The sequence below is a fragment of the Silene latifolia genome, chromosome 6 (genome assembly GCF_048544455.1).
Source record: "Silene latifolia isolate original U9 population chromosome 6, ASM4854445v1, whole genome shotgun sequence".
NCBI classification, from domain to species: domain Eukaryota; kingdom Viridiplantae; phylum Streptophyta; class Magnoliopsida; order Caryophyllales; family Caryophyllaceae; genus Silene; species Silene latifolia.
The window spans coordinates 17,411,330-17,429,426 of record NC_133531.1 but is presented as its reverse complement, the minus strand read 5'-3'; the positions used below and the strand labels follow the sequence as shown (position 1 = coordinate 17,429,426).

The 18,097-nt window shown below is 44.8% G+C and overlaps 2 protein-coding genes across 2 annotated transcripts; one reads left to right on the top strand and one right to left on the bottom strand.

Annotated features, from left to right (window-relative positions):
• Positions 1-947: 947 nt before the first annotated feature.
• Positions 948-2,269, bottom strand: LOC141586462 (uncharacterized). The gene has a single exon (XM_074407680.1). The coding sequence runs from the start codon at positions 1,916-1,918 to the stop codon at positions 1,250-1,252; it is 669 nt and encodes a 222-aa protein (XP_074263781.1). The 5' UTR covers positions 1,919-2,269; the 3' UTR covers positions 948-1,249.
• Positions 2,270-14,852: 12,583 nt separating this feature from the next.
• On the top strand, positions 14,853-16,082 carry LOC141587644 (F-box/kelch-repeat protein At3g06240-like). The gene has a single exon (XM_074409118.1). It carries the CDS (start codon positions 14,853-14,855, stop codon positions 16,080-16,082), a length of 1,230 nt encoding a protein of 409 aa, XP_074265219.1.
• The last annotated feature ends 2,015 nt before the right edge of the window (positions 16,083-18,097 follow it).

Here is an 18,097-nt window from a genome sequence, read left to right as displayed (position 1 = left end):
CATATGAATGGGCAAGACTCAATGTCTTTTTCTTCTTAGGGAGTCGTTAGCAATTTTTAGTATCTCACTTATATGGTGCTCTGTATTGGTGATGGAAAAGGATGGCGAAAATTCGAAAAGTGATCAGAGTTTATGGTTTTCAGGAGACTAGCGGAAATTACCATCGTTTCTTCAAAGACCACGGTGAATTTCAGGTCTTTTCGCATTCAAAGATTTCTTGTAGAAGATAGTGGCACATCTATTCTTTGTGGAAAGAATTCTTGTATACTCTGTAGTAAGCTTGGTATCAGTGGATATTAAGCTTGGTATTAAGCAGTGGATAACTGACCGGACTATGTTGCCCTTCTCGTGAACTGCACAAGATAAGTAGATAATGGCTGATTTCGTAAGTCAAGTTGCTTTTGAAGTCTCGCAGTGAGCCAGTGACCAGTAGTTACCTAAACTGTTTGGCTTGGCACAGCATTGCTACCACTTCATCTATCGTTTACTGCTCAGTACTGTTAAGAAAAATGACGGTATTCAGATTCATTGCTTCTAATAACAAGAGCAGATATCGGCTGCCTTTACAGGTAAGGTAACATGGGAGTTCCTGGATATAACTTTGAAACTTGTTTGTGCAACAGAAAGTCTGAGGAGCCAGAACATTTGTTACACAGGATTACGAGTCAACTGTTGTATGTAATCAGTCATTAATTCAATTATAATGAATACTGAATTATTTATAGAAGATGATCCTTACAGTTTTGGTGTTGCATTTTCCTATTCTTTAAGGATACTGTCTGAATAGTAGTAATAGTTAATACGGAGTAGTTAACAAGTGCCCCTGAGGGTGTTCGCTATCACCTACCATAAACCCGCTTTTGATAAACTACTCCCTTAAGACACCCTCTCCGTCTTAGGGTCAAATAATAGGCAGATGGGACAAAAGTTTGCGGTCCCTTAGGCAATCTACATTTTGTCTAATCAATTTGATTGACCCGTTTTATTACTCAAGATGAATATGTCCGTTTTCGTCACGAAAATGTGTATAACAAAATAGAAAAATGGAGGAAAAGATGCCAACTTAAAAAGCTGGTTATATCATCATCAAACTATATATTTACACGATTTTATATTTTCAAAATATTGCTTTAGATTCACGTATATCTTATAACAACTCAACAAAAAAAAAAAAAAAAAAAACTAAAAACTAAAAACTTATAAAAATCTTGAGCTAAAGGAGTTGGTCTTGCTTAAAACCGTCTCAAATTTAGAAAGGAGGGATGTTAATCCTCCTCAAAGTTTGAGGACTTCCAAAAAAGCCCACCAAATCTTGCTTGTATGGTAAATAAGACTTCCTTCGAGGAGATGACGGCGGCCTCGACGACGACGATGACGATGCGGATGATTTATCCTTGACATTCTTGACTAACATCAACCCTTCTTTACCATCACTCTTACTTCGTCTCAACAAATTCCTCAATCTCCACGTCTTGGACACCGTTGGCGAAGGCCCTGACCCCGTTGAGCTACTCTTCATACACCTCCCTGGCGACGGCGACGGTGACAGTGACGGTGATTTTGGGGCCCACAAACAGTACGTGTCCGGCGACACTCCCTCAAGATCTGCCGACAAAGTTGAATCGTCTTCGTCAAATAGTTCCCTTAATTGGATTGCTTTTGTTGTTTGATCCGACGACCCGAGATCTCGCAGTAAATCCCGGTTGAAAACCGGATAAACCGGAAATGAATCCTGAGACGTATTTCCTGCTAAACCGAACTCAAATTCATCATCGTTACCGCCATCATCATTGTTACCGTTGTTGTTTAAAGTAACGGCAACGACGCGAGAAGCGATTTGAGCGATATCGGTGTTAGTTGAGTAAGTGTTAAAACTAGGACTATCATCATCGTCGTATTCTTGTAGGTAAGGGTTCATGTTGATTTCAGGTAGGTCTAATTTGGAAGGTAAGGGTTAAAATGAATACGAATACTAATAAGTCGGTTTTACACAAATTTATCGATAATTTTTGTGTTTGTTAGTTGAGGGGTTATATGGGAGGAAGGATATTGATGGGAGGAAGGGGGAAAGTGTGAGTAGGTGCGGGAGGAAAGCGGTGTGAATGTGATATTTTATTTGCTTAATTAATTAAGATATAGGAGTACTAGTAGTCTACTTGTTACAACTTAGAGGGCATTTCATGTGGTATTAATTACTCTTAGTATACGGACGGCTTTAAGGATGTTAGGGTTAGTTTTAAGAAAAGGAAACACACTTTTTAAGCAAAACCGTAGAAAAGGATTGCTTACTTTTTTCCTCTTTTATTTAGACTTTTTAAACAAGTGGTTCACGTCAAGTATAAATGGTCATTTATTCTCCACCCCAACCAAAAATTTCCTAAATGATCCGTATTATTGGATAATTTGTTTGTTTTTTTTCCAATACATTTTGCTTTTGCTCGTCTTAAACACAATTCGTTGGTCACTAAGAAAAGATTACAACTAAAGATTATATGAATTCTCTACGTCTTTCATTATTGTAAACAATGTTATTAGAATCGAGATTCTACATTGTATCAATCGACTAGGTAAAATCAAATAGATAAAATCGAATCGTAGGATTGTAAGATCCTACAAACTAATTAAACATAGTTTTTATGTGGTAAAAACATATACGATTTGATGGGGCATATTCTCGCATCACCACTGTCAACATGATTGAAGCGAGGTCAAAGATATCCACAAAGAAGTCAACGACTTGGACAATCTAGCCGACTGACCCATCGGCCGTCACTGGTCTCGGCATGGTAACCCGCCAAATGGGACACATATCCGCGTACTCATATCCAAGACCCCTCGGCGGCGAGTCAACAGATCCGCCGGCCAGCCATAGGCCCCTCGGCCGAGGGGTAGATCAGTCTTTCCACCTGCTAGCCACTTGGCCACTTGGCCACTACGTGACAAAAGATGAAAGCCTATAAATACTCCTCAACCTTCATTGAGGAAAGGATCCCAACTAATCCACAATTAAACCTAAATACACTATTCATCTGGTAATATCTTCCTTATCTCTCTACAATACACATTCACCAAGAACAACTTATCTCTTAAGTTTATCGACTTGAGCGTCGGAGTGAGTACGCTGGCACAAAGCCAAGCCCTCGCCTTCGTTCATTGTTGCAGGAGAGGCCGTGAGGAACGATTGAGACCAAAGGAGAATCCAACTCAAGACATCATTCAACAAGCCACGGGTGGTAACTATACTTGATCTGGAATTACACCCGGAACAATTGGCGCCGTCTGTGGGAAAAGACACTAGAAGCTAGTCACATTCATTCCCAAACAAAAAAAAAAAAAACAACAAAAACCCACCCAAAAAGCTAAGAAGATGTCAAAACAACAAGACGCAGTCGTGACCGACGAAACCGCATTTTACCACGATGACACTTTCAACAATTCAGAGTCGTGCGGCCCTCCACCACCGGCGGAGTAATCCAACCGGATTTTGGGATGCCGATAATGCCGACACGTCGCCGCCCGCCCAACCAGTCACCATTATGGGACACGTGGTTGACATAGCAAAACTAAAGATGGTCCTGGACCTAATTGGTAATACGCCCGCTCACACCGTCACGCCGACAAGAGCGGCGGAAAACGCCCAGAGACCAGGGGCCGAAACGTAACTCCGAGAAATTTGAACGAGCACCGGGGAGAAGCCGACCCGGCCAGTCGCGGGGAACCCAAAGTGGGCGTGGTAGACCTAAGTCCTTCCCGCACTCATGGGAGGACAGCGTCCCCGCAACACGAACGAGGCTTACCCCGGAGGAACCGGAGGAGTCCGACTCGGCGAGTTGGAGAAGAAGTCCGAGTCGAAGAAGAAGTCCTTCCCGCTACGAGGAGAGGAGCCGGATTAGGAATGCGAGGAGCCGATCGCCGCGCGTCGTTCGATCGCGGTCGGGCGGCCCCTCAACGCCTACGTCCTAGACGTCCAGGTGCCAACTAAGCTCAAGTTACCACCTCTATCATACAAGGGAGACAAGGTGATCCGGCCCGACCACGCCGAGGCTTTCGAGTCTTACATGTCGGTATGGGAACGCCCCGATGAGGTCCAGTGCCGAGTCTTCCCGACAACTTTGCATGGGATGGCTCAAAGTTGGTACAAGGGGCTTCCCGACGGCTCGGTATACTATTACGCCGACCTAAGAGACGCCTTTCTAGCCCAGTACTCTTGCAACAAGAGAAGGGCCGTGGAGACATCGGACCTCCTAACTATCAAACAGGAGGGGGGCGAGTCTCTACGAAGCTACGTGAAGAGGTTCGACGGAAAGGTCCAGCAGATTCGAGAAATTAATCCCGAATTGGCGGCCTTCGCGCTGATGAAGGGCCTCCCAAGGGGAGACTTGAAAAATGAGCTCATCAAGTGCGGAGGGCTGAACTTGGACGCCGCTAGAAAAATGGCCGACCAGGCCATCAAGGTAGAGGACTATCACAAGACCTGGGTAGGCCCCAGCGAGGCCGAGCACTCAGAAAAGAAGAGTCACCGGGAGGACAACCCGGATGAGAGACGCCGTGACAACAACGGGTCACGGTCCGATGAAAGACGCCGTGAGAATAATAGGTCACGGTCGGACAAACCTGCCAGGAGACAGGACTCGACGGGCGCCGGGTGGAGTTCGGAACGTACCACCGAGGCGGTATAGTGATAAGACCCCTCTCGTCGTATCGCCGCCGAGGTCTTTGCCCGAGCAAAAGCGAGGGCCGAAGTGGGAAAGACCCCCAAGCCAAAAAGTGACGGTGACACGAGCCGATCGTGAGTACCACGCCACACACCGCCATTTAACCAACGATCGCGCATCTAAAGAATGCCATTGAAGAGCTGATCCGGAAGGGGAGCCTCGGCAAGTACGTTGCCTAAGGCCAAAAGACCGACGCCGACAAATAGGTAAGAAATCCGTCTTCGAACGGATAGGAGTGATCCATGTTGTCATCGGGGCAACGAGAACGGAGGGTCCGCTCATGGGCACAAACGGCACCTGAACGAGCTATATCGGGCCATCAACTTTGTGCCCAACACAGCGATCCCCGCTTCCAACATCCCCGATGTAACCATCGGAAGGAAGGACTACGAAGGAGTCATCGCTCCTCACTGCGACCCACTTGTAGTCAATTTGGACATATCCAACCACCTGGTCAAGAGGTGCCCGATTGACACAGGGCGCGTACACGAACATCATGTTCGGGAGTGCTTCCTCGGCCTCGGCCGAAAGTCAAGGACTTGAGCCCCCGCACCAACCCACTATACACTTCTCTGGGGCGGCTTGGTACCACTGGGATCAATCGGACTCCCGGTGACGTTCGGCGAAAAGAATGCGGCTAAAAATGTCCTAGCCGAGTTCGTGGTCATCGACGGCTCGTCCGCCTACAACGTTCTCATAGGCCGAGTCACCCCGAGCGAGGCCGACGCAGTGATGTCCATCCGGCCCTAACACCGATGTATGTCTCGGACCGGGGGAAGCGCATAAGCTCGTCTCCAAAGACGAGAATGACGAGGTGGTCAACGTCCGGATAGCCGCCGAGGGATGCAACATGCAATCCCTCAAAGTGGCCAAGAAATCAGAGAAAGGGAAAGGTCTATCCTTACAACAGGAGGGCGACCTCATGGATGTAACTAGCGGCTGACTAGGACGTTGTGCCTTCGACGGGCCATTAGGACGCTGGTAATCTCGGGAATAACCTATGTAGCGGCGGAGGTGTCCAAAACAAAGAAATGGGCACCCCGACGCATGTTTTTACCTAAATGAAAAATCATCCAAGTCTTCCATCAAAATGTTCGCTCTTCCCATAGTCGCTAGAAAGCGTGACGCCGACTCACACTGTCATATACCGACAAGAGCGGCGGTCTTTATCGATAGCGATGTCGGCTCACACCGTCATACCGACAAGAGCGGCGAGCCTCATGAAGAAATAGGCGCCGTCGCAGATCACCCCAAGTAGTAGACGCCACTTAGCCACCCCAAGAGGTTGGACGCCGTCGCAGTCACTCCAAGTGGTAGACGCCACGGCAGCTCTCATGAAGAAACATGCGCCGTCGCGCAGTCACCCCAAGTAGTAGACGCCACGGCAGTCACCCCAAGAGGTTGGACGCCGTCGCAGTCACTCCAAGTGGTAGACGCCACGCAGCCTCATGAAGAAACAGCGCCGTCGCAGTCACCCCAAGTAGTAGACGCCACGGCAATCACCCCAAGAGGTTGGACGCCGTCGCAGTCACTCCAAGTGGTAGACGCCACGGCGAGCCTCATGAAGAAATAGGCGTCGTCGCAGTCACCCCAAGTAGTAGACGCCACGCGATCACCCCAAGAGGTTGGACGCCGTCGCAGCCTCTCAAGTGGTAGACGCCACGACGCCTCATGAAGAAACAGGCGCCGTCGCAGTCACCCCAAGTAGTAGACGCCACGGCAGATTCATGAAGAAGTAGATGCCGGCTCACACTGTCACACCGACAAGAGCGGCAATCACGACCATCGCAAAGAGATACTCGCAAAGCAATCAAAATGCCTCAGAAGCGTTAACACGATTGAGATACGCACTCTAGACCGCCTCGGCCAAGCCGAGGCGGAAACAAAAGAGACACTCAATTAATAACGTAAGAAGACAACCCGTACGAAGACGAGGCGCTAAAAGTACGGTTGAGGCTCAAACACTAGCGCAAGAAAAAGAGGTAAGGTAAAAACCTCGGCCAGGCCGGAGGCAGAAGAAACGAGCTCTTATTAAAAAAATGTTCAACGAATTACAAGAAATTACAAGGACAAACCAAAAGACAAAAGGCTACGGATTTCATCTCCCTATGTCTGCCGTTGCTCGCCATCAGCAGCGGTAGTAGCACCTTCTTCAAGGGGCAACCCAGTAGCTCCCTCAGCAGCCTCAGCTTCAGCAGCCCCAGCCTTAGCCTCGGCAGCCCCAACTGCCCTTGCCCAATCGGCTTCCGCCTTGGCCGCCTTAGCTTTCTCAGCGATAGCTGCCGCCTCCTCGGCCGCTTTTTGCTCTATCTTCACTCTCGCCGCCTCCTTGACCCTCTCCTCCACGGCTTTCTCCTTAGCTTCGAGCTTATCGTCAAACATCTTGTCGTATTTGTCCCACGGAAAGGAACCTTCAAGAGGAAAAAGCTCCTCAATTACTTCCCTGGCAGCTGCTTCGGCGGATCCGGGATCGAACACGGTCGGGGAGCATTTTGGTTTGGAGCATCTCAATGTCGTCCTCCTTTTGCCTGATGATGGCCTCCTTGCTCCGGATCACCTTCCCCTGGATCTGAAATTTGCTCCTAAATTCATTCCTCTGCTGGAGATAAAGGTCGGCATGCCTCGAACAAGGTCACACTTCTCCAAGGAACTTTGCAACTTCGGCCGCAGCAGCCTCGGCCTTGGCTCTCTCAGCAAGGACCTCCTTTTCAGCGTCCTCCCTAAGCTTTCTCTCAGCCAAGAGCGCTTTCTCGACATCTCCCCTAAGCCTTCGCTCATTAAGGAGATCCGGCCTCGCCTTCGCGGCCACCTTCTTAGTGACATCAAGCTCAAGAGCGGACTGAGCCACGGCCTTCTCTTGCTCTATAATGCGAGCACCGGCCAGCTCGTTCCACCTCGCCAGCTCCTCGACCAACCTCGCACCTCGCGCCACGAGCCGGGAGGGGGAAACCTTCTGGGATGAAGGGTCAACAGTGACATTTCGATCACTAGTCTGCGGTCGGGAAAGGGAAACCTTCTGGGATGAAGACCCAATGGCGACGTCATGATCATCAGCCTGCGCGGGTTTCTCTTCCACTTGCTACTCAACAGGAGCGGCGACTGACAGCGGCTGATCTACAAAATTTAAAGAACGCATCAGTATCAACATACATCGACATGCCGAAGAGCCTGTCATCGGCAGCGCCTGATGAACCGGCTAAATCTGAGCCACCGGATAGATCGATCCGTGCTTGGCCTTCTTGGCCGAAGGGCACATCTCCTCGTCGGCCAGCAAGCAACGGCAATGGTAAGGTCGTCTTTTCTCTTACGGACAAGGGGAGACCCCTCCTCCTCGTCAAAATCATCCCCATTAGAGATGTAAACGATCTCCACCGTCTCCTTCGAACAGGGGGATGGGGGTGGAATCGATGTCGGCGCCACCACCGCCGAAGACTTTGTTCTTCGCGTACGGCGCGGCACTTGACTAACGACCCTCGCACGGGCTTCCACCGCATTCAAGCGTCTCAGTTCGCTGGTCCATAAGCTCATTCGGCGACGTCCTGCGGTCATGGGTAAGAGCCTTGGGATGCAATTTAGCAACGGTCTTATCTTTGTGCGGCCCATTCTCCGGAGGATATTCTCGGTGTCCGGCCCAAAGCGGTCCGCAAAGGAAACAAAGCGGGAGTTAGGTGGAAGAAATAAATCAAAGTTCGAAGAACAAGAACATTGAGAGCGATGATGGGCCTTGCACCGACCCCACTCACCCCGCGCTAGGGCAGGTATGAGACCGACATAGCAAAGCGGCTCATCCTGAAGAATGATCTGCGTCGGGGGAATCCATCTTCTCGGCACCCCACTCTCATCCGTCTCAAAGAGCCTCATCGCCAGCTTCTCATCCGCGTTAAGGTAGACACGGCTGGCATCCATCTTGAGCTTCTTGTATGAAACCCACTTGTCACGCTCCGCCTTAGTCTCGCACCGCAAATTAACCGGGTCTTTGGAAGGAGCGAGGCGGCGGATAGTCATCCCAAGCACTTTAACGTACACCCACCGATCCCTCCGGTCCTTGCGGGAGGTAAGTTTGTCAACGAAGCATAACCATGCTCCGTTTGCACACTTGTACCATCCGACACGGTTAGGTGCGATGGCGGAGATAATGAAGCCGGCGGAATAAATTCACCGTCGGGGCCTCTCCCTTGAAGAGACACACGACAAACAAAACCGACTATGGTCCTCATGGCCAACGGGTGTAGTTGGGCAACGGCAACGTTCATGGCTCTAATGATAGCCATAACGTACTCATTTAGCGGAAACCGGAGCCCGTACTCCAAATGCCGCATGTATACACCAGTATGACCCGGTGGAGGACAACAGACCGCCTGACCCTCCCTAGGAATAACGATCTCGTACCCCTCGCCAAAGGAGAAATGGTCCTCGAAAAATCTCTCACCGGAACAACGGGCAAGCTTATGGGTCCAAGCACGGTCAAGGCGGACCTTACAAGCGTCGCCGTGATCCATAACACGCCCTCTCCCTCATTAGGGCGAGCCTTTTCAAATCATCACCAAAATCGTCATCAACCTCATCGGAGTCATCCCATTCCTCCAAAACTCGAGGATCAACTTCGGAGAAGGAGACCTAGGACCCCCGGTGCGAAGTACTAGCCCGGCGTCGACGAGAAGACATGATAGCAATAGTTACTTAACAAAATAAGAAGGAAGTTTGTTTGTTTACCTTGAAAAAACGCTCGCCGGAGTAACAACTCTGAAGATTAGAAGACAAAGAAAACCCTTGAAAGTTTAGAGGAAAATTTTAGAGAATGAAATTGGTGGCCAATTTCACGGGATAACTGCCCTATTTATAGGGAAAAGCCCATGAAGAAGGACCAATCGAGAGAACGACCCGTGAAGCGTCAACCAATCAGCGTGCGGACACGTGTCGGACATGCAACCACGGGATGTCAATCGTTGCAACGATTAGACGTCAATCAATGCAACAGTGACCAAGCGTCTTCAACACGCCTATTCATATCTCCTTACCTATTCACCTTCCTCAACAAATTCCCAAGCATCTGCTCTCCGCCGGCCACATAATCAACCAAGCTAGAAAGCGCCGGCAGGGGGCAATCAAAAACAACCGGCACTCCCAACCCTGGTCTCGGCAAGCGTCACTTTCTTTTCCACATCGGATGCCCTTTACGCATCCATGCGGAGGGGGGATATGGTACGGCCTAAGAAAGACCAGGCCGAGGCAAAAGAAGCCGCCGCAGAAGAAGCCGATCAGAAATTTTTACAAATTACTTGCGCAGAATATACGCTCAAACATACATCGGAGCCCATACCACGGCATAGACTACGGCTGGGGGCAAATTGATGGGGCATATTCGCACCGCCGACCAAGTCAACATGATTGAGCAAGGTCAAAGATATCCACAAAGAAGTCAACGACTTGGACAATCTAGCCGTCGACCCAGCCCATCGGCCCGTCGACCGGTCTCGGCATGGTAACCGCCACCGGGACACATATCCGCGTACTCATATCCAAGACCCCTCGGCGGCGAGTCAACAGGATCCGCCGGCCGGCCATAGGCCCCTCGGCCGAGGGGTAGAACAGTCTTTCCACCTGCTAGCCACTTGGCCACTTGGCCACTACGTGACAAAAGATGAAAGCCTATAAATACTCCTCAACCTTCATTGAGGAAAGGATCCCAACTAATCCACAATTAAACCTAAATACACTATTCATCTGGTAATATCTTCCTTATCTCTCTACAATACACATTCAGCCAAGTAACAACTTATCTCTTAAGTTTACTGACTTGAGCGTCGGAGTGAGTACGCTTGGCACAAAGCCAAGCCCTCGCCTCGTTCATTGTTGCGGGAGAGGCCGTGAGGAACGATTGAGACCAAAGGAGAATCCAACTCAAGACATCATTCAACAAGCCACGGGTGGTAACTATACTTGATCTGGAATTACACCCGGAACAAGTATAATTGAAGATCAAATCACTTAGGCTCTGTTTGGTAAAACGAACTGAAAAGGTAGTTGAAACCTGAAAAAGTAGCTGAAAATTAAAAAGCTAACTGAAACCTTGAAAATTTACTGATAAAGTAACTGAAAATTAGTAGCTGATAAGGTGACTGATTATATAAAAAATTGTGCGGCAAACTAATCGAAAATGTAGCTTATTTTGGTAAAATGATATAATAATTATTTAATATATTATAAATTGAAAGGGTAAAAAGGTAATATTACCAAGAATCAGATACCTAAAATGTGAAATGTTATTCTAGGTAGCATTTTATTTCAGGTAGCTTATTTGGGCAAATAAACTACTTGCTAAACACTTCTAGAAAAAAAAGCTACCTGAAATTTTTATCAAAAAAGCTACTTCAGTCATAACAGGTACCTGAAATGCCAAACGAAGCCTTAGTTTTTAATATTTATCCATAGAGTATTGATACCTAAGGATTTTAATTTCAAATATGTTTTTACAACACACACGAAATTTCCGTCTTACAATGTCACTATATAAAAAATTATATTTATACTTTTACTATAGAACGGAATCGTAAGATCGAAAGATCGTGTTATGATCTTATTTCTAAAATTTTCAAATGAATATGATCCTAAGTGTTAGGGTGTAATTCCGGAAGCGGTGTTGTTTACCACGCAAGCTTGGTGAATGGATGTCCTTCCTTGCCTTGACTCTTCCTCTCGGTCTCTCCTGAAACGATGAACAAACTGAGGGCTCGGCTTTGCACCGAGCGTACTCACTCCGACGCTCAAGTCAGTGAACTTAAAGGGATTAAGTTGTATGTTACTTGACAAAGTATATTGTAGAGAGATAAGGGAGTTTATACCAGATGAATAGTGAGTTTTAGGTTAGATTGTGGATCCTTTCCTCAATGAGGGTTGAGGAGTATTTATAGACTTTCACCTTTTGTCACGTAGTGGCCAAGTGGGCCAAGTGGCGTAGCAAGTGGAAAGTCTGTTCTACCCTCGGCGAGGGACCCATGGCGGCGGCGGGGGCCCCGTTGACTCCATGCCGAGGGGTCTTGGATATGAGTACGCGGATATGTGTCCCGGCTGGCTGATGGCTCAGCCGGGACCCAGGTGACCGGCCGACAGGCTGCGTCGGTTAGGCGGTCTAACATGTTGACTTGCTGTCTCTTGATCTTTGACCTTGCTCAATATGTTGACTCGGTCAGCGGGTGCAGAATATGCCCCATCACTAAGATTCTACAACCATGATAAAATCGCAGGGATCGGGACAAGTATTTTTGTATCGTAAAGTCGTAGAATCGTAGGATTGAATCGGGATTTGATAACAATGATTGTACAATGTACCAATGTACTTGTTGTACCGCCATTTAGACCAGAATGTTCTGTTCCGTTTATTTAACATGGCCCATTTAGCATGCAAAACAAACGGATATAGACAAGATATTTTAAGAACATAACAAAGGCCGAACTACTAAACCAACCCACCTCGCTAATCGCTTATCCATGGGTAAGAAATTTAACGTGACCTCAACCCATATTCGACATGGTCCGCACTTAATCATCTCTAAATTGGACCAAAAAGTTGCATAAATATGAATGGTGAACAAAAATGTAAGCAAACCAGTGGGCCAAACCGTAATAGAGTAGGAGCTACTCAATCCGTATGATAAAAAGTACTTCGTAGTTTGTAAATGTCATTGAGCCCAATCATAAAGCCCACGGCTAATATCAGCCATTCAGCCTCTAATGTCAGAACTCTCACTAACACTCAATCCGTTCTAGTTAGTACTCTTTATATTTTGCTATTTAAATTTTAAAGTGTATTAGTTAATAGTTACACTTTTATTTTCTGATAAATAAATTGATTTATGTGGGTCTACATTTCCTTTTCATTTAAGTTGCTTTTAATTTTTAAATAATTATAATCTTATTTCACTCACATTGCCTTAATAATCGTGTATAAGACAATTGTAAACTATTGACGAGACGAAGGGAGTATTAGAAAAACTCCCTTTGTACCAGACCAATGACAACACTTACCTAATACGGCTGTACCATACCAATGGTAACATTCCTTATTTGGCCCACAACATTACCAAATTATCCTTATATTCATTCGATATTTACATAAAATGCTATTACATACCCCACCTACCAACTCACAATTAAACCCACAATTACATACTCCACCTAGTTTCTTTTCTCTTTACCCCTTCTTTTACTCTCTTTTCTTAAAAATCTCATTTTTTATCACGTTACCATTTGTATGGTATGGACTATGGAGGGAGTATGAAATTTTGTAATTAACCATAATATGGGAGTATTAGTATACAGTATATGATTTCGAATTTACGGTTTTCTTGTTCATGTAAGGAGTATTTTCTTTGTCTAACTTATTTGTTAACTTTTTATATTTTTTATGAGTGATATTTATTAAAAAAAATAAATAATTAGAATGGACAAAATCGTTTTTAAGTCTTACTAAAAATACAGCCGTTTGGGGCGGGGTGGGTGGGAGGAAGGGTATCACTCATCCGCATTCATGAACTATAATGCGTATCCACATTCCGGATTCCTCCCACAACCTATCCCGGTGGAACTTTTTAAACCCACACCTATCTCACGGATATCCATTATTCCGCCAAATCGCCTTTCTTCTCTTGAAAAAATTTCTAAAAATATATAAATGACTATGATAAACACTACCATGTATGGAGAGGTAAGGACAAAGAATTAGTCTTCTGTAAAACGGTTTTACAATATCTTATTCGAAAATCATATAAAAAAAATAAATTGAATACCCTTGTTATGAAAAATGGTAATTGGTGGAAGTCATATTAGTATATTTTGTAGATTTTAATTAGAGGTGTTCAAATGCGGGTTTAGGCCGACCATGGGCCGGGCTCACGTTTAATTTTTGGCCCACAGACAAGCGGGTTGGGTCTTTGTATTTTTTCTAAAATACCTTGTCCAGACCCGTTTTTTTAGCGGGCGGGATGGGTCGGATTCAATGGACGGGACGACCCATGAACAACTCTAATTTAAATACCTTTACATATTGTATAAAGGTTTTAATTTGTTGGCTTGTAGGTAGGGAGGACAATGGGTAAGGTTTGGGTCAGGTCCACCCAGACCCGGACCCGGATCCGAGATTTTCCCTTTGGACCCGTACCTGACCCAGATTCGCAAGGGTCTAAAATTTGAGGACCCATACCCGGACCCTATGAATAAGGGTCGGGTCTGGGTCTACCCGCGGGTCCGAGTTTCAGCCACTTTAATAACAAGATTAACAGTTATGGAGTCTATAATATTAAAAAAAAAATCATACTACTTTAACATTATGAGTTTATGAAAATCTATTGTACACTACCAAATCCAATATACATACCAAAGAGATTAAAAAAGACACAGAAGATCTAAATTAGTTTTACCTCAAAATACATGTGAAAGAATCAAACTCGGAACCCTAAAATCAATATCGTATTTGATAGTCGTCTCCATCTGACCGTTGCTGGCCGCCATCAATGGTGGTTGTCGGTCGCCGCCTATTAGAGAGGTGGTTGCAGTCGCGTATCAATGTTGTGATGGTGGTTTCCTTGTGTAAATGGTGGACTGATGGTATTGTCAGAAGAGTTTGATTGGGTTTTATCACTTTATGGGATGAGAGAAGAGGAAGAAACTTTAATTGCTTTAATTTCTACGGTTTGGCAATATGGATTCAGAAAAGTTGTAATTTTGATTTTTTTTTTAAAGGGTTTAAGGGTCGGGTATGGGCCTCATAATTTAGACCCGAACCCGAAATATTTTCTTAAAACTCATACCTAACCCATACCCATTGTGTCTGAAAAAATAAGACTCATACCCAACCCATTAAGGTCCGACCCTCAGGATCTGGGTCCGACCCGACTGCCATCCCTACTTGTAGGCGTTGTAGCTGAGACAAATATGACAGCTCCAAATTTCTACCAACTCCCACACTATCTATCAGGTGGAAGTGGCTTTCATAGCTGGACTTCCATTATGAACACTATTATTATTTCCATGATTTCTTATGATCCTACACCTGAAAATTAGATTATATACGGAGTACTTGTGATCATCCCTTCAATCCAAAATCGAATTCCCCATTTCCCAAAAATTAGGTTATAAATAATGACTAACCCCCAAAATTCATCCAGTAGTAACAATCAATTCACCCTTATTTCAGTATTCAACTTCTTCCCACCCGAAATTTGGACTCAGATATTGGCTAAATTACCGGCGAAAAGCCTATTAAAATTCAGGTGCGTATGTAAATCTTGGTGCGCTATTATTGACGATCCTTATTTTATTCATTTTGTAATTCAACTTTCCCAAAACCCCAATTTTGGAAATAATAATAAATCATTATTAGTCCTCGATTGTTTGGTATACCGTGAATATCGAGGAACAGGGTGTTTGTTGATAGTTCGTCATGCCGAAACGTTTGAAGAAACCGCTCGTATTTTCAAGAAAGCTGATTTGTATTCGTACCGTAGAATCGGTAGTTGTAATGGGTTGTTCCTTGTTAGTAGAAACGATGGTTATCTTTTGTACCATAAAGAATTGAGATTGTGGAACCCTAGTATTCGTAAATCATTGGTAATTCCCGCTTGCCCATTTCCCTCGTCTTTGCTTAATGATTGTGTATATGTGTTTGGATATGCTCCTGTTATTAAGGATTATAAAGTCGTTGCGATTGCATTGGAAAAGAATGTGGGTGAAAAGCCTAGAATAATGTATGTTGCAGTGTATACACTCCGTGATCAACAATGGACTGTTAGAAATGATGGGTTGAATATCAGTTTTCCGAATACTATTGATATGTTTCAGCCATTTTATTCTGTATCGGCTGCTGTTTTCTTGAATGGAATGGCATATTGGCTTGGGAATATTAATAAAGATAGGTTTCAATTTACTCATCTTGGTTCCTTTGACTTTGATACCGAAGAAATTGCCTTTTCGGAACTGCCATCTAGTTGGGAGGAAGAAAGAGGCTCATGTAGGCTTTTGTTTCTTTTTGGGGAATCACTAGCGATTTTTAGAATTTCTGACGTAGTTTCCAGTATATGGGTGCTGGAACAGGACAAGAAAAGGAAGACATGGACTCTATGGTTCTCCGGGCAATCAAGTTTGGATGGTTATAATTTGTTCAAGAAGTACGATGGTTCAAAAGAAAAGGTTTTCTTTTGTGAGAGTGATGGTGGCTATTTTATTTGTCGGAATGAGTCATATAATATAGCTAGTTGTGAAGTGCAGGAGTTTGAAGGTTTTATAAGCCGCTATTTACAACTAGAAATGTATGCGGAGAGTTTGGTGTTGTCCAAAGGATATGGAGCACGCGATTTGAGGTTTTTCCCTTGAATTAGCGGATGTCCATCTTACCACTGGTATTTTGGAAGAACCTCTGGCTGTTACCTGTTACTCTGTTAGTCAACCTACCATAAATATGTCAATTGCTACTTGTTCCTAATTTGTACTATTCATAGCTAGCGTATTGTTCTAGGCTTGTAGCTTTTTTTCGTCTATGGCAGTTCATCGGCTTTGTACGCTTAGAATTCTGCAGTATGGGGTTGTAACTTGTAAGTTCTGTGGTGTGACTGGTGTCCTAAATATGTATATCAGTATATGTATGTCTGTTACATATGCTGCATATGAAACTCGTTGTCCTTCTTCAGAGTTAATCTAAGGTTGGATAACTTGTGCGTCTGTAAAATTACTCTTGTGTGAATGAATGTGCTTGCATGCTGAGCAGTGTAACATTGGTACAACTGATCTGACTTTGTTACTTAATTTTTTCTGGCTACTAATTGTGTCATGCTAGCAGAAATCTCGTGAGAAACCATAAATATTTGAGACTTGTTTTCGAATCTGAGCTACAAATGGCGATTTGAAGTTTCACATCTTGTATGAGTGATTTTATTTGTTATGTTTTGGCTTTTGCTATGTGCTGGCTTTTGGGTACATAGCACCCGAAATTTTGGGATCACCTGTCAACAAATGAAATTGCTTCAATTTCATTGCCCTGAAGTAGAACACATAACAAGGGCCAAGTCGGACGAATGAGGAGTGTTGTTAGTCGAAAATCGAACCACTACTCATCTTAAGGTTGAATTGTTTCTGCAGAGTTGCATAAATGCAGATTTATCATACTGAATCACTGAACATCACTAAAATCAGTAAAAATCGCACTTCAGTACACTCAGGTCTGGTGAACCCATGTCATAGAATTGCAGGTACCAAAATCAATCACTCTTTTTACAGTGTCCTGATCATTTGTTTACCGTTTTTATTATTTGCGGTAACCAAAATGATTGAGAAAGGGACTAACAAGAAAAGCATGCTTGAATAATACTGCACCAAAAATAATCATATCACTAACTTGGAAGCTGCAGCAGTGGGAGAGGGAGCCATATATCGCAGCAGCCACAATTAATCAGGTTTGAATGTACGCTGCTGCTGCTATGGCTCCCCCTCACTACTGTAGCTTCCTGGCTGTGAAGAAACTAAGGTGTCGTTGAGTGACAGAAGCAAGCTTATCAGCAGGATTGGAACCTTATTGGGCGACAGTCCGAAGTGCTTCCATTGCTTCAGAAACTTTGGTCTTCAAAGCATCTAGGGATTCGAGCAAGTGCAAAACTTCTGGCTAGTCCATCTCAAGAGACATACCTGTCACCTTTGCTGCATTCTCATGCTCTATGGCGTCCACTACATCTTTTGCTGCTGTTCTGGAGATGAGTTAGCCAATGTAATTGCTAAAGCAGTAATCGGGACAGGCTGCGCCATTTCAGTATCATGTAAAGGCATGCCACCCATGTCATATGTTGGAAGCATAGCTTCAGGAATTGGGACCTCGGACATGTTATAGCCAGGTGGGTATCCGTAAACACTCCCTCTTGGAAGCATCTGTTGCTGCGCAAACATGTCAAATTTCCACTCTTTAAAATGAAATATTTTAGAAATACTCTAAATTCTTTTCTCATTTTCCGAGATAAAATTAAAAACCCAAAAATAGTACTTCGTATATAATTAAATGCAAAAAAGTAAAAAGTAAAAATACTTTCTCCATCCCGATTGCTATTTTTATCTATTTTATTTTGGATTAAGATTGTGGAATCCTTCTATTTACAAATCGTTGGTTCTTCTCGCGAGTCCACTTCCCCCTTGTTATTTCGGTCCTAGGTATTTGTTTGGGTTCGCCTCTAAGAGTCGGGATTATAAAGTGGTTGAGATTGCATTTGACTTTTGTCAGGGTAAAGAGCCTAGAAATATGTATTATGCAGTTTATGCACTTCGTGATCAACAATGGACCGTTAGAAAAGATCCCCTCAATGTCGCTAATTTGTACAACACTTGCCATACGATTGTGCCGTTTTATT

What these genes read in the sequence shown, in the direction of transcription:
- LOC141587644 (XM_074409118.1), top strand. Translation starts at nt 14,853, where the DNA reads ATGACTAACCCCCAAAATTCATCCAGTAGTAACAATCAATTCACCCTT.
- LOC141586462 (XM_074407680.1), bottom strand. Translation starts at nt 1,918, where the DNA reads ATGAACCCTTACCTACAAGAATACGACGATGATGATAGTCCTAGTTTT.